The 26472-nt window shown below is 45.9% G+C and overlaps 2 protein-coding genes across 13 annotated transcripts in view; one reads left to right on the forward strand and one right to left on the reverse strand.

Moving 5' to 3' along the window:
- Mbtd1 (mbt domain containing 1) overlaps nucleotides 1–22265 on the forward strand; it is a 57422-nt gene extending 35157 nt beyond the window's left edge. For 9 of the 11 annotated variants that reach the window (XM_023563840.2, XM_023563841.2, XM_023563839.2 and 6 more), the window contains 11 exons: nucleotides 2502–2636; nucleotides 2894–2982; nucleotides 3172–3406; nucleotides 4132–4187; nucleotides 4517–4621; nucleotides 6377–6524; nucleotides 7490–7572; nucleotides 7947–8181; nucleotides 8855–8932; nucleotides 13940–14131; nucleotides 19306–22265. In XM_023563840.2, the coding sequence (XP_023419608.1) occupies nucleotides 2502–2636; nucleotides 2894–2982; nucleotides 3172–3406; nucleotides 4132–4187; nucleotides 4517–4621; nucleotides 6377–6524; nucleotides 7490–7572; nucleotides 7947–8181; nucleotides 8855–8932; nucleotides 13940–14131; nucleotides 19306–19424 (1475 nt within the window). In that variant the 3' untranslated portion in view covers nucleotides 19425–22265. The remainder of the gene's footprint in view (nucleotides 1–2501; nucleotides 2637–2893; nucleotides 2983–3171; nucleotides 3407–4131; nucleotides 4188–4516; nucleotides 4622–6376; nucleotides 6525–7489; nucleotides 7573–7946; nucleotides 8182–8854; nucleotides 8933–13939; nucleotides 14132–19305) is intronic. The other 2 variants (XM_013149501.3, XM_003466830.5) reach the window with 1 other exon arrangement.
- Nucleotides 22266–22830: 565 nt separating this feature from the next.
- LOC106027056 (nucleoside diphosphate kinase B) lies at nucleotides 22831–26232 on the reverse strand. 2 transcript variants are annotated; one of them, XM_013149508.3, is made up of 5 exons: nucleotides 26093–26232; nucleotides 25705–25834; nucleotides 25225–25326; nucleotides 24120–24232; nucleotides 22831–23003 (listed from the first exon to the last, which is right to left on the reverse strand). In XM_013149508.3, the coding sequence occupies exons 2-5, from the start codon at nucleotides 25828–25830 to the stop codon at nucleotides 22886–22888; spliced, it is 459 nt and encodes a 152-aa protein (XP_013004962.1). In that variant the 5' UTR covers nucleotides 25831–25834; nucleotides 26093–26232; the 3' UTR covers nucleotides 22831–22885. The 2 variants fall into 2 exon arrangements, with proteins under 2 accessions (XP_013004962.1, XP_013004961.1); XM_013149507.3 differs by having other exon boundaries at nucleotides 25705–25837.
- Nucleotides 26233–26472: the final 240 nt, after the last annotated feature.

Genomic DNA, 26472 nt, shown 5'->3' on the forward strand with positions numbered 1-26472 from the left:
TTAGAAACTATTTTTAGGTCCTAGACTATTTTTTTAAAAAAGAAAGGAAGGAAGGAAGAAAAGCAGGCAGCAGTCATGATAGTGCATGAAAATGTCATGCTATCTCATATACAGGGAAATACTTTGAAAAATAACAAAAGCTGAAATACTTTTTTAAAAAAGTCTATAATACCAAATGAAATACTGATTTCAAGTATCTTGGGCTCTTTCTCTTTATTTCCATGGCCTCCACTGTTCCCAGCCCTTGTGACTTGTCTTGCCCATAAAGTAAACATGTGGGGGACCTCCTGTGTTAGGCAAAGAGGCCCTACCTTGGACAAGCATGGAAGTGTAAGGCTTGCTGTGTAATCAGGGTTCCACGCGTAAGTCTGGCGTCCCTGCCCAGTGGGCAGTGTAAATGCAGTGTGTGCAGTGCTAGCTGGCAGGAGGGGCAGGCTTCAGATGACAGATCACTGCTAGGAGAGGCCTGCTCACCTGCTCTGTCTAACCGTGCCAGCCCTCTGCGTACTCTTCTACTGTATTTGCTAATAGGCTTACCTAAAGAGAGCCTTTTGCTGCACGCATGTGTGCACATGTGTGCACGTGCGTGCGCGCATATGTATGTAGTACTAGAGATACTGAGCAAGTGCTCTACCGCAGAGCTGCATGCCCAGCCCCTAAAAATAGTGATTCCAGTTCTCTGCTCAAGCTGCACTTCGGCATCATATCACTAACCATGCTTTTTGCTCTCCCCCGCATAGGCAGTCTGTCCTAATGAAGCTAGGGTGTTTCTGTACCTCCCACCTTCCCTCCTTCATGCAGTTGTCAACTCTGTGCCATTGATCAAGAGCGTCCCAGGCTCCAGTCATCATATTATCCAGTTGTTGTAACCAGTGCAATCCAACCTTTTGTTTGGAAACATTTCCTTGACTAAAAAGCACACGTTAAATGCTTTTATTATTCTCTGCACTATAAAACACAAAAGGTTTTTGTCACATATGTTGAGTCAGTGCATTTAGATCAGTGCGTTTAATGTCCAAGAATCATTTCTAGCTAACCTCTCTGACTTTACATTTCCACTTCATTTGATTTTATCCAACATAATCTTAAAGTCCTTTTACCTTAAAGGAGTTAAGCCTTATGTTGATCACAAACTGGAGTTCATGCCCGTAATCCCCAAACACTGTAGTCAGAAGGTTGAGGATGGAGGGTTGTAAATCTGAGTCCTTCCTGGGGAATGTAATGAGACCATGTCTCAAAATAAAAAGGGCCGGGGATGTAGCTCAGTGCTGGAGTCCTTGCCTGCCATGTGTGAGCTCCTAGATGAATTCCCAGAGTTTAAAATAAGTAAGTAAAAGAACATTGAAAATTTGAAATCTCAAAAATTGTTCTATAAGGTACTGAATTTTGTCAGTTTAATGTTAATAAATTTTCATCACAGGTACTAGTACCTTAATATACTAGTTAATAAATTTTCATCCTGCCTCAGCCTCCTGAGCACTGGAACTATAGGCATGTGCCACCATTCCTGGCTTTAAATTTATATTCTGGGGCTGGGGATTTAGCTCAGCGGCATAAGCGCCTGTCTTGAAAGCAGGCAGTCGTGAGTTCGATCCCCGGTATCGATAAAAAGGAAAAAGACAAAAAAATAAATTTAGATTCTACAAATAGCCACATTCAAATTATCCAAAGTAACTGGCTGAGTGAATTGGCAATTTCTTTGAAATATACTTCAACTAGATTTCTGTGACATGATCGGATTTTGTAATTTATTAAAACCTGTTGTATTTTGGGGGGCTGAGGATTTAGCTCAGCAGCATAAGCACCTGCCTTGCAAGCAGGCAGTCGTGAGTTCGATCCCTGGTACCGATAAAAAGGAAAAAGACAAAAAAAAAAAAAAAAAACCTGTTGTATTTTTTAAGAATTGTTTGTCACTCACTACTGGGGATTGAACCCAGGGATTTGTACTCAACTACACCCCAGGCATGTTCTGTATTTTGTTTGTATTTTTGTTTTTTGTTTTGAGGGGTGTTTTGTTTTCCTTTGCTTTGTTTTGTTTTGTTCTGTTTTGAGTGAAAGTATCCCGCCATTGTCCAATTTGAGATCATCCTGCCTCAACTTCCTAAAGTGCTGGGATTATTAGCATGCACCACCCAGCAAGACTTACCTGTTCTAATAAAGCTGTGACACCCGTTTTCACTGAGCGGGCAAAATTGAAATGCATTCAAAGTTGGACTAACTGCATGGAGCAAGCAGTTCTCAATGTTGTTCGAGAGTAGTAGGAGCAGCATCACCCCAGGGCCCTGCCTACACGCGAGACACTAGGTTCCTCCACCAGCACTGTAAATAAAAGGAAACTCACCATGCGCCTGCTGAGTCCACATCTCCGAAATTGGCACAGATCTCTCTCTGTTAAGCCCAACAAGGGCTTCCATGCAAATGTTCTGAAGCTTGATAACCTCTACAACAGCTGTTACTTCTTTGTAGTTTCCTGACTGTTGTGATCGCTGTGTTGGTTCCAGGTTACAATGCCCTCTTACGATATGAAGGATTTGAAAACGACTCTGGTCTGGACTTCTGGTGCAATATCTGTGGTTCTGATATCCATCCAGTTGGGTGGTGTGCAGCCAGCGGAAAACCCCTTGTCCCTCCTAGAAGTAAGCAGCTGGTTTACCCTCCCCGTGGTTCCCTTGTGCCTGCTGTCCTGCTGTCTTACACATAGTCATCACGAAGTAACAGCAAAACTAAAGTAACTTTGGGGCCAGCAAGCCGTATACTTGTTTTCTGTCCTTGTTGTCTGAGAACTTTAATAGCTGGCTTGCAGAAAAATTTGTTATCTTTTTGTTTTGTTTTGTTTTAACAATGGAAGCAGTTCTCCTTTCTAAAATATAACTGATTATTTCTTTTGTCTTAGCTATTCAACATAAATATACAAACTGGAAAGCTTTTCTAGTAAAAAGACTTACTGGTGCCAAAACACTTCCTCCTGACTTCTCACAAAAGGTAAAAATTGGGTCATAACAAAAGACTGAGACTCTTAGAAGATATTTAAAGAATTGTGTTAATTTCATGACCTGGCTGATCCATGTTAAATATTGAGCATCATCAGTATTTTAGCAGTTAATATTAAAATTGTTTATTGTACACCTTTCGCCATGTGTTCTGACTGAGTCTTGTCTGCTTCTGTTGTAGGTTTCAGAGAGTATGCAGTATCCTTTCAAACCTTGCATGAGAGTAGAAGTGGTTGACAAGAGACATCTGTGTCGAACACGCGTGGCAGTGGTGGAAAGTGTCATTGGAGGGAGATTGAGGCTGGTGTACGAAGAGAGCGAAGACAGGACAGACGACTTCTGGTGCCACATGCATAGCCCCTTAATCCACCACATTGGTTGGTCTCGCAGCATAGGCCATCGATTCAAAAGATCTGGTAAGCACCTGCCACCGAACTCCTGTGGAGAGGGTCCCAGAGGCTGAATTACACTTCCTGTCTATTTTTCTTTGCAAACTAGCATGGACCAGAACTAGCATTAGGACTAGAGGTGTAGCTCAGAGTAGAGCATTTGCCGAGCACATGCAGGACCCTGGGCAAGCCTGGTATTTCGGGGCAGAAACAGCATTGCAGTTGTTAGGGCTATTTATTTTACCTCCACCGTATCAGTGCTAAAACTAATCACTTTATATTCCTTCCACTTGCTCTCAGTTAAAAAGTAATACACATTCCTGCACAAAGGCCTGGGTTCATTCCCCAGTGGCACAATAATAATACAATAATTATAAAACTGTACTTTGATCACAGTTATTTTCTTGTTGTTTCTTATCCTTCCCATTTGCAAGATATCAGTTTTAATCAAAATGGTAAGATTAATTGTGGGTTGACAATACCAGACACATCAAAGTGTGTCTGAAGTTGTAATTCCCAAGGTTCCATAAGCATCAGCATTCTGCTTAGCTGAAATGCGTCTAACAGCACAGGTCTGTGTACTCTGGAGAGAGAAGACTGTGACTGCACATGCTTCCCCAGAGTGTAGAAGGCATGTCCGTGGCCATTTTTTAGGGTGTTACCGTACTTCATGAGTGTGAAACCTTCAACAAAACGTGGTCTTTGGTCTTCTCACAAATGCTGACAGATTAGTATGTAACTTTTCCTTGTAGATATTACAAAGAAACAGGATGGACATTTTGATACACCACCACATTTATTTGCTAAGGTAAGAAGTTTTTATAAGAACCCTCATTTGTAAGTTAAGTTTGAAAGAGGGTTGTGGGTTTTTTCCTAAAATTACGGAAATCACAGTTGCATATGTTCACTTAATAGGACTGAGACCTTATAATTTATAGGTGTCACAGATCTCTGCTATAAATATTCTTAAGTTTTGTCTGTTTGTCTGGACTCTCTTTATTTCTTAATGGCAGTTTGAGTTATAATATTAGGTAGAGGAGAAGGCATCTGGTAGACCTTTTCAGATTGGTGATATTTTAATTATTATTAAGATGATAATGCTTATAGCAGTGTATGTGCTTTCATATAATTCTTTAGGTAAAAGAAGTAGACCAGAGTGGAGAATGGTTCAAGGAAGGAATGAAATTGGAGGCTATAGACCCATTAAATCTTTCTACAATATGTGTTGCAACTATTAGAAAGGTAAGATGATGGGGTTTTTTATTTATTTTTTAAGATAGTAGGTCTTTTTTTTTTTTTTTTTTGTCAAGGAGAGAGTACCAGGAATCAAACTCAGGACCCTGAGCTTGCCAGGCAGGCAGTTGTGCTGCTGAGCTCCATCCCTGGCCCAGGATAATAGGTTTTAAGCCGGTATGGTGGCACCTGCTTATAAGGGCAGCGGTGGGGAAGCTGTGGTAGGAGGATTTGAGTGAGGCCAGGCCAGCCTGCACTGTGAAGTAAGACTGTCTCAAAAACAAAAAAGATAATAGCTTTTAAAAACAGAAATAATTTATAAAAGACAGAGGCAGGCCAGGGATAAGAACTCAGTGGCATAATGCCTTCCTGGCATTCTTGAAGTCCTGAGTTAGATTCCAGTACCAAAAAAGGGAGGAGGCCCCCAGCTTATTCATTTGACATAAAATACGTGTTTCTGGACATTTCATGAGGAGACGATTACTGAAAAATTCAAAATAAATTTGAATTTTGTATTTTGACACAAGGTCTTATTAGATTGTTCAGGGTGGCCGTGAATTCATGGTGATCCTCCTGCCTCAGCCTTCCCAACACTAGGATTACAGGCATGCACTGCACCACCCAGCTTCACATCTTTTTAGGCTGCTTGTTGTTAAAATTGTCATTTTGAATCTGCTCCCCATATTTGCAGAAGTGTACCCTAGGTTAAGGAAGCATTTTGATTTAAGTGACTTCCTGCTCAATGCTGGTCAGTACCACAGGGTTATAATGAGACCAAGTTTATCTTCAATTTTCTGTGTTTGCTTTTTGTGAATTTTTTTCCGATTGGTAATACTACATTTCTTCCCTTTTCCCTCTCCTAATAAACTTTTCTTAGGAAAATTTCTAGAAGAGGATTCTTAATTCCCTATGAGCATCAAGCTTTCCTGGGGAATTTAAAAAATACAGGTGAAGCCAGGCACAGTGCCACATAGCTGTCTCCCCCGCCCCCAGGAGACTGCAGCAGGATTGCAGTGAGCTCAGGCCAGCCTGGGCCACTTAGTGAGTTTAAGGTCCGGCTGATCTAGGTAGTGAGACCTTGTCTCAGAAAGAGCACCACCCCACAAAAAAAAGAAGAGGGGCAAGCTACTTGTTACAACAGCACAGCATAACAAATCATATACAGGGGGCCCTCGCATGGGCCAGAGCATAAGAACAGCTGAGCTGGAGCTCAAAGACGGTGGAGCTTGTTTGGAATGTGATGACAGGAAGGAAAGCTGGACTTGGCATCTCAGGGCTGTAGTACCGGCACCCTGGGAGCTGAGGAAGGAGGACCGAAGTTTGGGCTCAGCGTGGGCAACTTAGCAAGAGACTATCTCAGAACAAAAGATGAGCTGGTGGTGTGGCTCAGTGCTAAGACCCTGTGTTAAATCTCAGACCTAGGCTCAGTGCGGGAAGGACCAGAGGTGAGGAGACAGCTCAGTGATCACACACTTGCCTGGTGTACGAAAGGCCTTGAGTTCAAGCCCAAAGTACTAGCCAGTAGAAAACCAGATGGTAAATAAGGACAGCAGCAGCATATGAAGCAAGTGTACTGTTTTTCTCCACCTCTGGAACATTTCTGAGTAGTTTTGCTTTTGTCTGTGGTATACACTGTAGTTTACCATGTTTCGTTGTAACTTCCATTGTTGTAGCCAATTCAGTAAGAAATGCTTTTTTACTTTGAAGAGATACTTTAGTAGTGGTGTCTAACTGCACATACTTGAGATTGTCTTCATTTCAAAGGTGCTGGCTGACGGATACCTGATGATTGGAATTGATGGCTCTGAAGCAGCAGACGGATCTGACTGGTTCTGTTACCACGCAACCTCCCCTTCTATCTTCCCTGTTGGTTTCTGTGAAATTAACATGATTGAACTTACTCCACCCAGAGGTACCTCCCACTCCGATGAAGACACTGGGCCCCTGCCTCTGCCCACAGGCACCTTCTGTCTGTGTTCACGCAGTGCTGTTTTCTTGCTGTGTAGACACTGTATTGGGCTTGTACATCTGCAGATACACATGTGCAGGAGCTGCAGTTGGCATTAAAGCATACATGCTAAGCAGTTGTGATCAGTTAGGTGAGATTTTCCCTGGACTCCTGTGCACATCACAGTGTGAGTCAGTATTCCCAGGATCGCAATAAGGCCTTGTATATGGGAATGGAAACATCTGAAAACGGATACTTGGCCTTTGAAGAGAATACCACATGGTAGTTGAAAAAGAGGTGTGTCTTTAACAGCTCTCATAGCTCAGCCATGGTACATGCCAGTAACCCCAGCCCTCAGAAGGCTGAGGCCTGGGCTGCATAACAAGGTGAAGCCAATGTGAGCTACACAAGCAAGAACCTATCTCAAAAAAGAATCCTCACGACTTAATGATTTTTCTAACTTCAGTATCTGACCTCTGAGGGTTTTCTGTAAGACGGAAGGGGAAGTAAAAACAAAGGTTTATAAAAATAACATTTGCTCAGTTAGTTTTCTTTCTTTGAAAAATGGAAAAACATCTATAGAGTGCCAATATGCTAAAGCCTAGGATTAAACCAAATTCTGGGTTTTCAGTTTAGCCATGATGGCACAGCCCTTGTGCCACAAAAACATACAAAGCAAGAGTCTCTCCTTGCTGTCACTTTTGCAATGGCTAAGCGGGATACTTCTGTGTCTACAGAGGAGGACTCCTGTCTTACAGGAAGGGATCACTGCGTCTCAGTGTTAGGGCTTGACTTAAAGGTCTCTCCTACTGCCTAAGACCTGAGATGTGTGAGTTGAGTTACTTTCTACCTGCATCTTACTGTTAGGCCAATTTTGAATGAACTGCTACTTCAGCAGTTTTGTGTGTGTGTTGTTTGTTTATTCTTAGGTTACACAAAGCTTCCTTTTAAATGGTTTGACTACCTCAGGGAAACCGGCTCCGTGGCAGCGCCAGTGAAACTGTTTAATAAGGTAAGTGGCCATGCCGCCTACCCACAGCATGCAGGTGCAGCGCTGGTCCATGGAAACGGCTCTGCTGTACCAAGGCGGCCCAGTGAAGATTAGATGCGTATTTACGTACAGCACACGATGAGAAAGCCTTAGGAAAAGCACCTTTGTTTAAAATGTTTCTTTCTGGATCTGAGTAAAGTAGAAATGAGTACACCTCCTAGCTAGCCCCTAAATACTTCTCCATCCTAACGTGTTCACAGAAAGAATTACTGGAGCTGCAGTTTGATGACGGGGTTGGATCTGACCCTAATCCTTCTCTCTTTCACATTCTTAGTGATTACAGACTTGTGTGTCTTTCATACACTGCTAATGTCGGTCATTCTTCTTTGTGTCAGGATGTTCCAAATCACGGATTTCGTGTAGGAATGAAATTAGAAGCAGTAGATCTCATGGAGCCACGTTTAATATGTGTAGCCACAGTAACGCGAATTATTCATCGTCTCTTGAGGATACATTTTGACGGATGGGAAGAAGAGTACGATCAGTGGGTAGACTGTGAGTCCCCTGACCTCTATCCTGTTGGGTGGTGTCAGTTAACTGGATACCAGCTGCAGCCTCCGGCATCACAGTGTAAGTTGGTGTACAGCAAAGGTGTCCTTTTGCACAACTTAACAATTCCAGCTCGCTGTGGTGGCGCATACTTGTAGTCCCCGTACTTGGGAGACCAAGGCAAGGAGGATCACTGAGTTTGAGGTCAGCGTAGGCTACATAGCAAGACACTGTCTCAGAAAAACGAAGCAAACACAAAAACAAATCAGCGGTTCTCCAGAGGACCAATCTCAGGTAAATCATCTTGCAAGCTCAAAGGACAAAAATATGCCTGTGTCCAGTTGGTTCCCAGATACAAGGGAACCACAGAGTCAGACCATCGGTGCTGTGGTCACGTGAGCTCACCAGTTGATTACAGAGTAACCTAGAGAAACAAGTCAGCCCAAATTCAGCTGTGCTCGTGAGTTTAAAGATCTAGCTTGATCTCTTCCCCCCCCCCCCAAAAAAAAAAGTGGAGTTGTGGAGGACTTGTTTCGAGTGCATAAGGCCCTGGCTTCATCCTCCGCAGGCCAAAACCGTGTGACTACATAGTGTCGCATAGGGAGTCTGCTACCAGTGGTCACAACTTTGTAGGAACAGATAACACCCTCATGTACTTGTGTAACCATAGAGGTCTTCAGAAAGATAGTTCATCTCAGCTCTATCCGAAATGTAAAAAAGTATCTGGTGCTAATTTTCCCCTTTTGTTTTTCAGCATCAAGAGAAAGTCAGTCAGCTTCATCAAAACAGAAGAAAAAGGCGAAGTCCCAGCAATACAAAGGACATAAGAAAAGTGGGTCGCCATGTGGTGTTTCCACACGTTTTCTAATCACTAACCATTTGGGGCCACAGTTTTCTTGCGCAGAAAGTTCCATGCTGCGTGAGAACTAATGATTGTGCAGTCTGTATTATGCTTAAAGGTGCAGTATACCGTAAAAGGCAAACCTCAGAGAAGTAGTGCTGTAGTATTTAAAGCACACATAGTCAAAAGTAGAGCCAAAGAATGATTCTCAGGTAATATGCAGTCCCATTCAAAGCTTAGCTTCCTATTTAAAAAAAAAAAAAAAAAAAGGGTATTTGCTTATACTAGACCTGGAGCCCAATAAACCTATCTAAAGTACAGCTCTGGGGCCAGGGATGTAGCTCTGCGTCATAAGCACCTGCCTGGCAAGCATGAGGTTCTGAGTTCAATTCCCAGCGCCAAAAAAAAAGAAAGTACAACTGTTTATATAGTTGGAGAAAGTCCAAGTTGGTGTCTAACAAAGCAGAAAGTCCTGAAAGTACTTTCTATGCTGGGTTTTACCTTACACTGAATTCCTGTTGACATTCATAGCCATACTGTAATATGAAAAACATTGATACCTATATTTAGTTCTTCTTAAATATTTTTCCCTACTGTAGAAAGTGACTGGCTTTTCTCTTTGTGAAATTTGTCATGGAATATTCCACTTCAAGATAAATTCATTCAGTTTGGTTTTTAAGAGAAAAGCACTGGAGGATTGATACTGTAGGACTTTTCCAGCTGCTTTGCTGTGATTTTAAGTAAATGCTGATCTGTCTCATTAACCATGAGACAAAAGCAGCTGCAGAATTCAGCGCACTGTATTCTCACCCTCAGGTGATAGGCATTTTTTGTTTGTTTCTTTTTTTAGAACCAGGGAATCAAATTCAAGATCTTACACTTGCCAGGCAAGCACTTGTGCCAGTGTTTATCATTTTTTAAATGAAAAGGTTAAGCTTTTTTTTTTTTTTTTAGCAGCCACTGCAGTGCACATCACAGACAGGTACCCTTCTGGGTGAGCCCTCACCCAGCCACTCGGGTGAGCCCTGCAGCCGTGTGCTTGCTGTTCATGGACTTTCCAGGCCAAGCCTCACAAAGTTGCTTGGGACTCTGGTGCTCACAGAAAAGAACTGCGGGGAGCATTGCAGCCAGGCAGCTCATAGGGGCTTCTTGCTTCATGTGGGTAGTTAGGAAGAAGTCAGCTGGGGATTTAATACTGAGGATTAATCATAACAGGTGAGATGGCTAAGCTTTTTATAAAGTGAGGCATGGGCTGAGGTAATCTGTCTTATGGTACATGCCTGTGGTCCTAGCATTTGGGAGCCCGAGGTAGGAGGATTGCTGTGAGTTCAAGGAAAGTCTGGGTTATAACATGAGTTCAGGACCAGCCTGAACTGCATAGCAAGACCCTGTCTCAAAAAAAAAAGAAAGAAAAGAATTTCAGAATTGTATTACGAGACATCAAATTAAGAATGGTTTTTGTGAACCAGGGATTTAACTCAGTGCCGTAAGCACCTGTCTGGCAAGCACAAGGTCATGAGTTCTATCCCTGGTACAAAAAAGAAAAAGAATGGTTTTTGTTTACTCTGTGGTTTATGAAGAGTAATTCTTCCTGATTTACAGATGTGGTCTCAACCATTTACTTTTTTTTTTTTTTTTTTTTTTAACTGTAACTGTTACAAGGTTTGTTTCTGGCTTATGAGGTTTAAATTATTTTGAATTATAATTTAGGGACAAGGGGAAAATGTGTAATTAATGGAGTAATAATACAAATACCCCCATTTTTAGTAATATTTACCATTACCAGATTTCTGAATTATCCAGAAAAATGAATTTAGCTGTAGATGCAACAGACTTGGACATTTTGATAGCTCTTAATGTTGTGACATTTCTAGCATCTTGGGTTGGTTCTACAAACATAAAAAGAAAAAACATACAAGCCTATAGTCCTGTGGTCCCATAGTAGAAATCCCTGGTATCAGATGAATGTGGGAACTGACAGTTGTTGGGTTTTTTTTTTTTTTTTTTTTTTTCTTTGAGACTGCATGTTTGCTGTATAGCCCAGGGTGGCCTTGGACTTGGTGGTGACCCTCTTACCTCAGCCTCCTGCGTGCTGGGATTGCAAGTGTGCACCACCACACCCAGCTGGGATTTTCCACAAGAAATGCAGTGCATGTGCCTTTCGCTGCATACTACTACTTACAGACTGGAACGCTTGCTGGTGCACAGCTGTATTACAGATACTTGCATTGGCCATGCATTGAAGCCCTTTCTTGTCCTCATCGCAGTCCAGGAAGTTTGTATTTGTAATCCCATGGAAATGTTTTTGGAGTTTTGGCAAATTAATTTTAATTTATCACCTGTAGTGCAACCCACAGCGAGAATAAAGACACTGAGACATGTTTACAGTTACAAGCAGCCAGGGGTTTTGAGTACAGTCTAGAGGAGGGTTCACGGAACAAATGCCTCAACTCTTATTCACGAAGAGGGCAGCGCCTAAGGATGAGTGAAGTGAGAACGGTGGCACAGTGCGAATTGCATGAGTGCTCCAAGCCGAGCTAGCCTGGGTGCCGGGAGGCACCTCTGCAGTAAGCAGAGAGAAAGGTTTGCAGAAAGAGCAGTCTGCCTCACACAATTGAGGAGGCATTTGATGTTTGGGAGGCCGATGCTTTCGTCTTCACTGTGTAAAAGTTTGTGCCCTGGAGAGACACAGCCTCTTACCTCTAGACTGAAGCCTCTTGGTATTCCTGGATCATTGGCTCTGCCATCCTGCTGGACTCAGCCATTTGGTGAGACAGACAAGTGAGAAAACAGGCCTGAGGCTCAGCATTAAGGGGATCCATCAGTGCTGTAGCCGCCCCACTCACCCTGCTTAAAGCCAGGTGAAGGGACAAGAAAACAGCGGTGGAGGTGATGGCTCTGTATGTAAGGAGAGCCCTTTGGTGTCCTCTACACCATGAACCCCCTGCTGTTCAGGGGGCTGAGGCAGAAAGGTGTGCAAGTTCAGGCCCAGTGTGGCTGGCACATGGAGACCCTGTTCAGAAATAACTAGGGGTGAGGCCTGCGGTGGTAGGTCTGTGATGAAGCCCACTTAGCACAGGAAGCTCAGGAAAGAAAGGGAGGAGGCGAGGTAACGGTTATGATGCGTTGCCAACTCAGCAGGGTTTGTTGCCAAAATCTTACAGGGAAAACTGGCTGAATGACACTGCCAGAGCCAGGCATGACTCTGGGACGCTGAGGCAGGATGATTATAGGGTCCAGCCCAGTAATCAGTGAGAGGCCTTGTCTCAAGGTGGCTGTGTAGCTCAGTGGGAAGGCCCTGGGTTCAGTTTCCAGAAGCACCAAAAAACAACAAAAAAGTGAAAGGAAAGGAATTGGGGGTGCTGTGTTAAGCCATTTCCACCAGGTGTGGTGCTCATGCCTGTAATCCCAGCACTTGGGAGGCTGAGGCAGGAGGATTGTTTCGAGTTCGAGACCAGCCCGGGCTACAAAGTGAGCTCAACTACATAGCTCCCTGAACTACATAGCGAGACCCTGTCTCAAAAAGACAGAGGAAAAAAAAGCCATTTCTACTGTGAAGGAACCATGTGCTCCCCAGTAAATGACTCAGCTGTTCATTAGACACTTCTCCCACAAAAGTTCAGTTGCCCAAATAAATGTGGGGTTTACCAACCTAAGGCATCCGTTACAGGCCAGCATGCATGGTTGCGGTAGGGCTACGACACTCTGTCTTCAGTTTGCTGGTAGATTATTGTATCCCAGCTGTGTTGTTCTATCTTAGAGCTCTTCGGGTGTTCTGGTACTTAAAATCTTTCCCCAGTCTTCACTAGCGCTTCCTTGTTAGAGCAGTCAGTTGCTGGCTCCATCATTGTAGCTTATCGGTAGCAGGCTGTTCTGCAGAAGGAAAAGTGTTCATTGGCACTGCTGAAGGGAAGAGAAATGTACCTAGAGGATCGTGTAGCCCATCCAGTTTCTAGTAGTAATTCTGAAGCAGGAAAAGCAGCATTAATTTCTGTCTTAAGTTGCCCTGTTTTCAGGGCTCCTGTGAGTACTGTGAGCTAGAGTTCTGCTTGCCCTTTTTTACCTCTTAAGTATGAATTCTAGTAGAAAAAGCCCTGGCTTCTAAACCATACTGCTGTCTACCATCCAGCGTAGGTACGCCTGTCTGTAAGTGACAGCTTTGTGAAGCAAAATTCTGATCACTCTGTGAAGGAAAACAGGCATAATTTACCATCACAGAGATGGATATGACCTGCTTTCAGCCCGATAGAAGCACTTAACTTGGCGGCTCAGTACCTGCAGAATTCAGGGTGTAGTTTTGGTTGGTGAAATTGTGTGCATCCTGGAAGACTTATGTAACCCAAGGGTATGATAAATTTGTTTCAGAAGAAGTTAAGAATTTGAAGACAACATGCAGTGAACTTTGCATTTTAGAAGTGCTTTTAAGAATAAGTGTATTGTTCACTAAACGGGAAGCGCACTCCACAGTGTATATGGGTACTGTCTAGAGGAGCCTGCTGACCGCCCGGGGGCCCATTAGAAACTTCCTCTCGTGGTCCCCTGAAGGGTGGGAAGTGTCAGGCAGCCTGGCCTGCAGGAGGCTCAGGCTCTGCAGAAAAACCAGAGCGTGCTTCCTCTTCCTTTAGTTTTGGCCTTTCACCCCTCCTCAAGCTAAGATTTTCTTGAAAGCAATTGGCTAGATGTTCTCTACTCTTTTAAGTGCTTTCCTGTTCATTTTGCTTTATTTTAAGATTCATTTGGGAGTCAGAACCAGGGTTATCAGACATTGAGAAAGTAGAAACTGTCCCCGTTATTCTCCCGCCACATGCACGCGCGCTCGCGCATACACACACACACGCACACACACGCACACATACATACACATGCCCTTGCCTCCTACGCAGCCTGGTGTAGCGGGTTTTCGGCAGGGCCCTGTGTGCCCAGCCTTCCATGTTATACAATGCACTTTTCCTGCCACCACGCGGGTCGAAGCTCACTTCAGTCTGACTTGATGTTTAGAGAGGAAGATGCCAGTTGGGAAGAAGCCTGTCAGTTTGTCGAGCCTGCCCATGACAGGTGCGGTGCGGAGGAGCCTCTCTGGGGCCGAAGAGTTGACTCCTCCTCCATACCGAGCCCTGCCGGCACAGACAGCCCCGGAGGCCCTCCCGCCTCCCAGCACTAGCCGAGAGTTCAGGCCCAGCCTCAAAACAGGTAACGCGCCACCCGGCACCGCAGGTACTGCAGAGGGTACAGTGCTGGGCAGGGTGGCGGGAGACAGGGCGTGCTGTGCTGTGACAGATGCTGACTCACTCCGTCTCTCCTTTGCTTTTGTCTGAATTCATCCTCACTGGTGCTGGTAGCCATTTCACTGAGAGGCATCATCGGGGAGGAGGTTATGGAGTTGAGAGGCAACTCGTGGTTCATTAGAAACGCTCGATCATGTGGCTGGCTGGCAGTTGTGTGTGGCTTGGCAGGGATGGCTGTCTGGAGGCGCTGGTCTGCTGGACAGTACCCAGTACAGAGGCCTCTATCATGGCATGGACGTGGCTTCAGTGCTGCACGAACCTCAGTTTCTGTGGTGATGACACTTACCATGATTGTGGCCAAGTAACCTAGGTGTGGAGAGACAGTACCTGCACCATTTGGGTGTTGAATTTTCACACTCCCGTGTTTACGTGTATAAACTGGTGAACTCAGCAAGTGACATTTAACCAGGTAGGCTGGGGCAATGGATTGGAAGGAAGAGTGCAGAAGGTTTTGCCCTTGGTGGTGTCACCAAAGTGGGTCTGAAAAGCCGTTCCTTGCTGTGATGACCTTAGGCCTGGGTCCAGATCTCAGTGCTGCCAGACCAGAGTTGGATCTGGGGCCCGTGTCTGCTGCTGTGTCCTAGGTGCCGGTTTTAAGCTGGGCTGTATTATCTATCCAGCATTCTTTAAAATACCTTTTGTATACTGAAAATCCAGAGAACAGTTTTACCTAGCTGTCCCCTTCTCTACTGTTTGCTAACATTTTTACACCTGGAATTACCAGCCTCTTTCTGAGAAGACCCGTTTTTGAAGGAAATGTTCTTTACCTTCTGCATCTGTCACAGTGTGTTAGGTCCTCTCGCTCCTTCCCACTCTGTTTCTGAAGGTTACTCTGGTGCAGAGGACACTGCAGGTTTTATTTTACATGAAAAACCAATTGGGATTACAAAGTTACCGGGCTTTTCATGGAAAACCTTCAAAGTCCTATGTAACGAGCATTCTAGCTTCTGGTTCTGTTTCATACGTGAAGTTTATAAAGTAACGTCTCTTACCTTATGAAGTATAGATACTGTGAGCTCAGAATGTTTGAGTGTGTGTTAGGTTTTGGGTGCATGTGGTTGGGTGAGGCAGATGAATTTTGGAGTGTATGTCATGTTCTGTGAAAGGTTCTGATTCATGTAAAGCAGAATTTGCCCCAAGAGCACACGTGGCCTTGCACATGACTTCCCTCCCTGCCGTGTTTGTGGAGCCCCTCTGCTGGGCGGGGCCAGCTGTCATTTCTCTCTGGTGAAGACACATGGGGTGGCCCCGCCACCTGAGGCATCTGAACACTGTGCGGGTTAGGGTTAGCTTTTGAGTTGGTTGCTAATGGTCTGTGCAGTCAGGAAAATGTCATTTGGGTTTGATTTTCTCCTGAAATGTGAGAGATTAGTGTCATAAGTGACTTCCTTTTTAGGACGGAGCTGAGAACATGCCTTTGTGTAGAAAGTGACTTTCAGCCACGGGCTGTGTTATAGTTCATCCATCATTCACTGAGAAGGGGAAGGATTGGCGAAAACGTACTGGGCAGGCCTTACCTTAGATCCCATAAAAACGCTGGAACTGCATGAAAACATGGCTCATCGGAGTGAGTGTTCCACCTTTATCTTCAGTGGTTTTTTTAAGTGTATCATCTCCATATTTTAATGTGTATAGAAGCCTAATCGGGAAGTGTATGGTTAGCGGCAGATGCACACAGCCTCAGGATGCCGGGGCAGCTCGGTCTGGCTCTTACGATGAAAGACCATTTGAATGGCACATGCTTGGCTGCAGCACAGTGATTCCCATTCATTTAGCCATCTGATCATCATGACAGACACAGTTCAGTCAACCTTTTATTGTGGGTACTGCACCTTTAATGAACGGGGCTTTGTTTCGGTGGTGGTGGTGGTGGTGGTGGTGGTGGTGGTGGAGGAGGAGGAGGAGGAGGAGGAATGTCCTTAACATTAATGCATGCTGTCTAGTTTAGAAGGGTAACTGCAATACATTTGATACTGTTTACTGTAACAGCCTTGTTATTCATGTTTTTTAAAGAAAACTACAGTTTGCTGTACCTTTCAACAGTCTGATTAGTATTTGTTCTGCTGGAATTGTATATAGTGTATATTAGCTATTCTGTTTTCACACTATTTTTCACTATCAATGTCCAAACAAGTACCACAGTAAGCTGAAATTGTCCTCTCTCAAGAGATTAGTATGGTACAAAAGTCAGATAGACTGTTTTTTAAAGTAATCTGTAACTAAAATCCGGACATGCGAGCTGGGGAACAGATCAGTGGTACAGTGCTTGCTTGACATATGCAGGACCCTACGTTTGATCCTTAGCACCACAAAAACAAAACAGAAAAATCAAGAAATACAGCACATATTGTTGCGCGTAGTGCTATTATCTATGAAAAACTTAAATACTTACTACCCAGATACATGTGAGTCCTAATCCACCTGGTAAATCAGTATTTTTCAGTGTGACAGTTTCCCGTTTATGTTCCACATAGTCTCCTTACCTGTTCCAGGTGCCCCAACAGATGCCTGAAACCCCAGAGTAGGAACTCCGTATGTACAAACTGGTTTTCTCCCCATATACCTAAAGTTTAACTTACACTTAAGCACATTAAAAGATTGGGGTAGAAGAGGACAAAACAGCCCAGCATGGTGGTGCACCCTGAGGCTCAAGAGGTTAATGAGGTCTGGGGCAGCCTGGGCCACACACCTAGAACCTGTCTCAAAAGAAAAAACAGATCAGCAAGAAAACAGCACTTTGAACTACACTTGACTACAGGAAACTCAGTGGAACCTGTAACCAGGAGGACGGACTAGAGGTTATACTCCTCTAAGATTTTAATGAAAAACAGGTATCAGACAAAAACAAAAAGGCAGGCTGTTAGTGTGGAGCCACTGCCCAGCAGGGAGGCACAGCCACAGGGCAGTGCTCCTTCCTATGGCCCATCTATTTGTTTTTCTGATTTGTGTCAAATCTCTAGTTTCAAAATAGTTACTCCAGGGGTCCTAGGTTTAGCTCTGCAGCTCAATCGCTTGCCTGGTAAACTCGAGGTCATGAGTTGGATCTTCACTATCAAAAAAACCCATAACAAAACAGTCACTCCATGGTAAAAGAAAACTAGGACTCTGTAGCTAACAGTAGAGTGCTTTCTTGCCACTCAGGAAGCGCTGGTTTCCATCTCCAGGGCCGAAGAAGCGCCCCCAGCCAAGGAGGGCCGGTGGAGGGGGCACAGGGCTGTACAGAAGGCACCTCCCTGGTTCTTCAGAAATCTGCAGCTCCACTGAGTTCTTGAAGAAATCCCAACACAAGTCTGCAGCTGTAGGGATCCTTAGTGGCAGACTGCAGGATGGGCTGGGGAGGGGAATCTGGTGCCCCCTAAGGCCCTGTGTGATCCACTGGAGGGCTGCTGACTGGAGGTTCACAAGAACACAGGAAAAACTCAGCTAAACTTGGCCTAAGATCATTTTGGGGCCCAGCAAAATAAAATTGCTTTTTTTATGACTGTCTTCTCAGATAAGATCTCACTCTAGTCAATTCCAAAGGATCTTCCTGCCTCCACCTCCTAAATGCTGGGATTACAGTTATGTGCCACCAGGCCCCACTTTATTTCTTCTTTTGTCTTTTTTACTGTGCAGTCCTGGCTGGCCTGGAACTCACTTTGTTTTGTAGCCCAGGCTGTCCTCCTGCCTCAGCCTCCCCAGTGTTAGGATTGATGGAGTGCACCACCATGTCCCACAATTGTTTTTTCTTAATCTTGGTTCATACAGTGGAAGGAGCCCTCCCAAAGAGTCTGGCCAGCACACAGTCCCGCAGAGTAAAGACCTGTTGAAACGTGACTCTCTAAACTCCAGGGCCCACTGTGTGCTGGTTAAGAAGGAGTCCTGGGTGACTCCTTAGCAGTGAAAGCTGCTGTCAGCAGTCCCACTGGGAAAGGTAGCAGGTTTTGATTTTTGAAAGATTTTATCCGTCTTCTGGTTTGTTTTGGGTTTCCAGTGGTGCTAAGAATTAAACCCTGGACCTTGCATATTGAACCCTATGTAAGCCCTCTGCTGCTTAAGCTGCATCCCCAGCCTTTGCAATGGTGATTTTCACATCTCCATTGTCAGTAAATTTTTACTTGAACTGGAATAAGTACCCAAGTTTGCCATAATTTTAGTTCCAGTATGAGAATTTATTAAATGTCAGCTTTTTTATGAGTTTACATGTGTATAATTTGTGTCACTGGTGCTATTTTTGCATAACTTACAATTTTTGATTTCTAGTAGGAGACTCATCTCATTTCTTCAGGGAGTCTTTTAATATCTAGGCTGGGCTATATAGTACAGTGGTCTGGGGTACTTTCCTTGCACATGTGAGGCCCCGGCTTCAGCCTCCACCATGCAAAATGAAGGAAAGTGTCCTTGGAAAATAGTAACATTATTTTAAATTTGTCATATTTATTGTGTTACTTACAAAGCATTGTACTTTGGGGGCTGGGGGTTTAGCTCAGCAGCATAAACGCCTGCCTTGAAAGCAGGCATCGTGAGTTTGATCCCCGGTACAGATAAAAAGGAAAAAGACAAAAAAAAAGGGAAAAAAAGAAAAAAAAAAAAAAGCATTGTACTTTGGAAACACATGAGAATGTCATGTCTGTAGGCATCAGCATAAAAGTGAATGCTTACTCGTGTGAAAGACTAATCATTGTAGTTGCATTAGTGAGCATCATTACCAAGAATATTCTGGTGATGCTGTCCACTGTGAAGTGTCCAGTGTGCCATGTCGCCCTGTCCCTTCCCAGTCCGTGTGGGGGTGCACTGACAAGAGTCCTGGCCCAGCATGCACTAGGCCCTGGATTCAGTCTTCAGCACCACAAAAAGAACAGCTTGAATGCTCCTACTTCTGGAGTTTGGTTTTCATTGTTTTTTGCAGTGCTAGGGCTCAGTCAAACTTAGGGCCTCATGATGCATTCTCAGGAGCTACCCCAGAGCCCCCCTCCCAGCCCTCCAGGGGTCAGAGAAGACAGGAGGAAGTCTTGCTGACTGAAGCTGGTGGAGGAGTAGACAAGGCGACCTGGGTATCCAAAGGCCTGGTAACACCGTCTCCTCTTCTCCCCCTTGCAGTGACCACATTGCAGCTGAAGGAGGAGCTGCTGGACGGTGAGGACTACACCTTTCTCCAGGGAGCGTCAGATCAGGAAAGCAATGGCTCCGCCAACTTCTACATCAAGCAGGAGCCCTGAGCCGGCTCCAGAACTGAGGGTGGGCGGGCGGGCAGGGAGGCTTTTACACAGAACTGATTTATAACCAATCCAGCTGTGCAGCAGGCTACTCTACTGGGACATTTTGCTAAACAGAAAATTTCAGTTCCAGATTTTTCAGGTGGGTGGGAAACTATTTTAGTCTGGGAGGGGGAAATTTTTCAATTTATAAAGATGGACAATTTTTGTGTTGTATTTGAAGCTTTTGAAAGAATTTTGTAATATTTTCCAAGTTTGGATTTATGTGCATTGTTAACAAGAACTGAAATTCTAACTTTTTTGGTAAGATTAAAGCTTAGGTAGCAGGATTGAAGGAAATGATTTAAGAAGGATATAATTGTAAATGCAAATGAACTGTCATAAACATGAACCTTTTTTGGTACCTGTTGGGAGACTCAGATTTTAGAAGTTAGGCCAGTGACACTTCCTACAGCTTCCCCTGCCGCAGAAATAGGCAGCAGGCCTTCAGGAGGGCCCAGCGCCATCGAGGTTGCGACAGGGGCGTCACGCTGCTCGCTGGCGTTTTATTATAGCCCATTTTAAATGTTTGTACAGAAATGTTTTTCATTCTGTGAAAATTTATTTGGAGTTCTGTATGAAACTGGAAGAACTCTGGATACTTTTATATGTTCTCTTTGAGGTCAGAAATGATCAAAATGATCCTAACACTAAAGTGTTAAACTGGAATGGTTGGCAAGACACATAGGCTCTCAATCTCCACGGCACAGGGTGGGAGGATGCAGTATAGTCCTGAGTTTATCTTCCTTGCTTAAAAAAAATACAGCCCCGGTAGGGATCCAGTCAGTTCTTGGCCATTTCCCCCACCCTGAGAGGCAGTAACTGCGCATGGCCATACCCTGAAACAGATGTTCAGTGTCGCCAGGAGAATCCAAGTCAGTTACTCAAAGCCAGAAAACCTCAGATTTCAAAATCATTCCAGCTCCACTTCTAGCTGTCCTGGATTTGTTAGAAAACAAAACTGAAAGAGGACTTCATTTTTCTTAAAATTCCATATACATGGTTTTTGTCATCAAAATATACAAGTAATAATTGATTTGGACCACTACAAACATTCCCTTTTTAAAATTCACGTGGCTTCCTTTAAAAAATAGGATACAAGGGTAAATGGAAGAAAGGTTTGCTCTCTGCTTTCTAGCTGTCTCCCGAGCTGTGACTGAATGAGAGCTCTAGCGTTTACCAGTGAGGTTCATAACTAAACTCTCAGGAATTCACTCATCTGTCGTAGAAGTGCTCCTGGGTCTTAGCCGGGCCTCTGCAGAGTGCTGACCGTGGCCATCTCCTCTGGAATATAGGCGGGGCGGCCAGGAGTTAACCAGAGCAGTTAACCTCTGGGTCCTTGGCCTATGGAATGCTTTAAACAATGGAAAGCCCCAGGAGACCATTTTAGGTAAGATTTTTTGTTTGAATTTTAAAATGCATAGAACGTTTAAAAAAACCAGCAATTTATTTTCTAAAATATTGCTCTACTTTTGGGAATAATAGCATTGGTAATACGCACAGGTTTACCTCATTCTATGCAAGAGGGGTTAATAACATAAGGTTTTGTAGTAGCTACTGGAAGTAAATGTGTTACTTTATAGTGTAAGAATTTATGAAATCGCAGTCACCGTTTCTCACACTGACTCTTTGAGGGCAGAAACGCGATCACATCAACGCACGTTGATTCTCATGTGTCAAATATATGTGAATTCAGCTGTTAAATTACTGGATATTTATCTTAAACAGCATTGCCGAGAGGGACCTACTGTCCGTGTGACATCCTCACGCTTCCCAGACCCTAACCTTCCCAGACCTTAGCTGGGGAAGGCGCGGGTGGAGGGTGCAGCCGTCCTCCTCCTCCTCCTCCTCGGCCCTGCAGGAGCCGGGGCCAAGAAGCCCGGGATTAGCCTGTGAACCACTGCTTTGTAGCCAGTCTCACAAGCGTCCAAGCCGACCACGAGGCCAGGCTCGGCATTCTGGGACCCCGCTACTGCTGCAGTTGGCAGGGCAGGGCCAGGCAAGGCAGCCCGGGCTCCTCTGCAGGACCACGCCGTGGGGACTCTTAGCCATAACCCACCCCATGGACCCCCACAGCTCAGCGGCCCTTCCTCTTCAAGGTTCAGGATGCACTGCTGACCTTGAGTTTGTATTTTGTTCCTTGTTTCCCTGTTAGGATTACTTGGGGACTTAGGTAGTTTAAACTTTCACATTTTCCTTGCTGTGTACGAGGATTAAGCTAAAGCTGTTATCAACTTCTTACTCTACGGATACTAACACGGGTTTTCAGTGTTTGTTTGTTTTATTATTAATTTTGCGTGATGTGAATACCCTTTCCCATCAATATTTGTATTATGGTGCTATATATTTGGTAATGATCTTTTAATATTGGGAAGGAATTTTAAAATACTGTGATTAAACTGGGTTTCCTCTTTGATTTTCATATTTTAAATAAAGCCACAGTCATTTATACAAAGGGTAAGCATCTGTCCCTGGGCAAATCTTTTGAGGACAGAGGTCAAAGTAAACTGTATAAGGTTTTTACATCATTTCTGTATGTACTTGATATATAGATCAATATCTGTACAAATTTAATCTTTTATTTTCTGGTAACGTGATCATTGAGAAAGTGTTTGAAACTTTCTCATAAAGTGTATATAATGGCGTGAAAAATTCCTTGAGAGAAATTTATGTTCCTTTCATTTTTACCAAACTGCAAATTTTCAGCATGGATGTGAAAAGCATTAAAATTATAACTTTGTGTACAAGATGAAAATAATTCACTAAATTTGCCCTTTTTTACACAAAATAAAATGAAAAGCTCTATTCGTGCAATTCTCTGAGGGTGCGCCATCGGGGAATGGTGGGTTCTGTGGGGGTGCTGGCCAGGGTGTTGGGTGGAGCCCCTGCTGGCCAGGGAAAGGAGCCTGACACAGTGCAGGGATGCAGACTCCTGTTGCCACTGTAACAAAACAGTCCCAGCCTCAAAGGCAGATTTGGAAGATGCTGCTGCACGTGTGTCAAGTGCGCATTAAGCCTCAAAAGCTGAGATTTTTCTGTGTATGCTGGTGACAGAATCCAGGGCCTTCAAATTGAGCTAAGACAGGGTCCTGCTAAGTTAACCAGGCTGGTTTAAATTTGTGATCCTCTTGCCTCCCAGAGGGTGACAGGTCTACACCACCTCGTCTAGCCCCAGAAACTGGCACATTAAATAATCCAGGGACTGGAAAGGATGTGGGGTCACACCACTTGGCGACCAACGTGGCCAAGCACTAGGTTCAGGCCTCAATCCTGAGTCGCAGGGAGGCTCTGGGCCATCGCCCTCCAGGGAGACCCAAGGGGACGCCCTTACCCCTACCATCCCTCCCCACCCCCACAAAGGATGCACAGGTTGCAGCACTCCATCCCCATCTTTATTGGTAACCAAAGCCAGAGGGTCAGCACCTCTACTCATAGATCCAGTTGTGGGCACAGCTCCTGTAGTCCACCAGCTCCTCGGGCTTAAACCACAGGCCAATCTCCTTCTCTGCACTCTGCACTGAGTCGCTGCCATGGATGATGTTCCTGCAGAGAGCAGCGGCCGGTTAGTGCGCTTCCGAGTGCAGGCGTCAGCCCAGAGGCCAGGAGGGTCACTAGTTCCAGGCTGCTGGACTAGAGATCCGTCTCCCAACAAGGCAAGTGTATGTCTCGGTATACCCGGGGACAGTCACTCTGCATGTTTTCAGCTCACCTCCCACTTACACAACTGAGTACCTACTCCAAAGTTTCTCTGTTTTGGTTCGGTCTGATTTGTTTTGAGCCAGGATTTCACTGTGTAGCCCAGGCTGGCCTCGAGCTTGCAGCAGACCCGCCTCACCCAGGCCCACACAGAGTACAAGTCTGTGCCACAAGAGCAGTGGTAGTTTATTTGAAAGCCAACTCTTAATACTAGAAATGTACTAGGCCTAATGGGGTTCGTTTGTAGTCCCAGCTGCTTTGCAGTCTGAGCTCCTCCAGGAGGCTGAGACAGGATGACTGCTTAAGTCCAGGAGCGTGACACCAGTCTAATAAGAACAAAACTCCAGTCTCGAAAAAGAGAAAAAAATCTCCAGGCTAGGGACACAGTTCAAGGGCAGAACACTTCCCAGGGCCCTGAATTCAATTCTTTTAGTACTGAATAAAAATGGGGGGAAAAGATCCCTTGGTTCAACTTACAAGTTCCTCCTCAAAATGTGCTTATACCACAAGGTTGCCTATTGGTGTAAACTAATCTTCCTCAAATTTAAAAAATGAGCAAAACCCTGACTAGAATCTGTATTTCATTTCTTACAACACTGATTTGTAGAACCCAAACAAGACATACATGCTTATATTTTTGAGGTAGCTTCTCAATAAGTTGCCCAGGCTGCCTCTGAACTTGGGATGCTCCTGCCTTAGCCTCCCAAGTAGCTGGGAATACAAGCATGCACCACCACTCTAGGCTTCTATTTTTTATTTAATTTTTTTTTTTCTTTTTTTGGTACTAGGGATTGAACTCATGACCTGGAGTTTGGCAGGCAGGCATTTATGCCACTGTGCTAAAAACCCAGCTAAGCTTTAAGTTTTAAGTAACCTAGGGAAATAGCTATTATGACAGCATTATCCAATGATAATCACCACTTAAAGTTCTAAATATGGGATATGCTCCCCACCCCCACTCACCTGCCCACTTGGATGCAGAAATCCCCTCGGATGGTGCCTGGCTTGGAGTCGGCAGGGTTGGTCTCACCCAGCATCACTCGGCCAGTCTTCACCACGTTCAGCCCCTCCCAGACCTAGGCAGGAAGGGAGACGGGACCTGTTGGGGACCTCATGCCACATCAAAGCCACCAAAAGCACACATCCATCACTCAGGAACTGCTCAGTAACATCCCAGTCAGGTGACCGCAGCATAAAAAAACTTCATTCCTGACACCATGGTGCACACCTGTAATCCCACACTCAGGAGGCTGAGGCAGGAAGAGTGCCATGAGTCTGAGGCCAGCTTGGAATCCATGAGACCCTGTCTTAAAACAAAATGAATCCTTCCCAAATTAGGATACAGGGAAGCCACCCCTCCGGAGGTAGAGACTTTACAAATACTTTAGACAGATAAACAAGAATAAGGAACTCTTACACAACCACAAACACAGAAGATAAGTAGGCTGACTTTATTACTGGAATAATCCGTGGGAGGAGCGCCCAGAAGACAGAGAGGAGAGGGCACTGGTGGCACAGAAGGGAAGACCTGTCCCATTCCACACTCTATGCCTGTTCACTCCCAGCAGGGCATTAACACCATCCAAAAACGCTGCGTCTCCACCACAGGACTGCAGAATTTTGGTTTCATTTATTAGACTTAAAAAGAGTATCATTTTGAGACCTCATGCACTTCAAGCAGGCCTTCAACTCACTATGCACACCAGGCTGATCCTCCTGCCTCAGCCTTCCAAATGCAGGGATTCCAGGAATGTGCCACCATTCCTAGCATACTTACACCAATTTTTATTCAGAAAATTTTAAGTTTCTAGGAAAATGCGATCAAAACGCCAGTCGAGCAGAATATATATATTTAGCCTTTCTTATAGGCAGAGAAGTCTAGCGAGGTTTACTTTAATGGGGTCTTTTTCTTTAAGTTCCGATTCCCCACTCTCAGGCCCTAGTTAACTGAATAATTCCCCGCGGGCCTCATTTGTAAAACTGAGAACTGAGCAGCAGAGAAACAAGTCTCAGCTCGGAAGAGGCGGGCGCTGGGCCATTTCCGGGGTCCCCCTCCCTGACCACTCACCATGGCGACCACAGGTCCCGAGTGCATGTACTGCACCAAGCCGGAGAAGAAGGGCCGCTCCTTCAGGTCGCTGTAGTGCTGCTTCAGGTGCTCCTCCGAGGCCTGCAAGGGGACGCATCAGGACCCGCGCTCCCCATCGGAGGGGTGCAGGTCCTCCAGAAGTCTGGGTGCGGTTCTCAAGCCGCATTCCCGGTGTGCACTGAGACCCCACCCGAGCGAGCCTCGCGAGTGCCGCCCGCCCGCCCTCGTGGTGCCGTGGGACACCGTGAAACGTCGCCCGGAGAAGCGGAGAACCACGAGCTGGGGTCGGGGTTCACATCGGTGCCCCACATTTTCAGCACTACCCCACGCAGAAGGGAGGAAGGACACCGCTCCTGAACTTCCGGACCTGGGTCCAGACTACAACTCCGGGGGGCGCCCAGGCCCCTTTCCTGGGGGCGCCGGACCTCCCGGCCTCGGGGACTCGCGCGGCCGCGTTACCCGCATGAACTTCATGGCCACCAGGCGGAAGCCCTTCTGCTCGAACCGCTTGATGATCTCGCCCACCAGGCCGCGCTGCACGCCGTCAGGCTTGATGGCAATGAACGTGCGTTCCAGGTTGGCCATGGTCCTGCTGGACGCAGAGAGGCGCGGTCAGGGCGCGCGGCCGCGGGGACCCAGCGCCGCCGGAGTGGCCGGGCCCCAGGAGGCCACGTGGACGCCTGCGCCGTCCGCCGCCACCAATGGAGACACCTAGCCTCTCGGACGCGCCCGCCGCCGCCCTGCTGAGTTCCCCGGCCCGGAGGGGGCGCTGCAAGGGTCCAGGGATCAGGGCCCAGGGGTCGGCGAGCCGAGGATCCCGGGCACGGGAGGGCGCCCCGAGCCTTACAGGAAAGCGAGGGCTGCGGCACGGAGCTGCGCGTTGGAGACAACACGGAAAGATCACCGCACCCGAGCGACAGCAGCGGAGGAGGGGCCCGGGGCGGCCACACCCCGGGGAGGGGACCAGCCGCCCAGCCAGGTCCCCGCCCAGCGGCGCACCCGGGGCTCATGAATCTCAGGAAGTCGCCTGTATCCCTGCTCCGCCTGCGCCTCGCCCAGCCTTCTGCGACCCCGTACACTGGACACCCTGCTGCGGGACTTCTTTCCCCCGAGTCTGCGCCATCCGCCTTCCCCTCTAACCCGATGCCCCACAACCTTGTCCTTCCCAGACTGGAAGCTCGGCCACCTGGGCGTTGGGCAAGTCCCAGGACCGTTCGGGCGGTCCCG

This window comes from Cavia porcellus, unplaced genomic scaffold (assembly GCF_034190915.1).
Source record: "Cavia porcellus strain 051 isolate PalLab524CR breed Dunkin Hartley unplaced genomic scaffold, mCavPor4.1 scaffold_6, whole genome shotgun sequence".
NCBI lineage: Eukaryota > Metazoa > Chordata > Mammalia > Rodentia > Caviidae > Cavia > Cavia porcellus.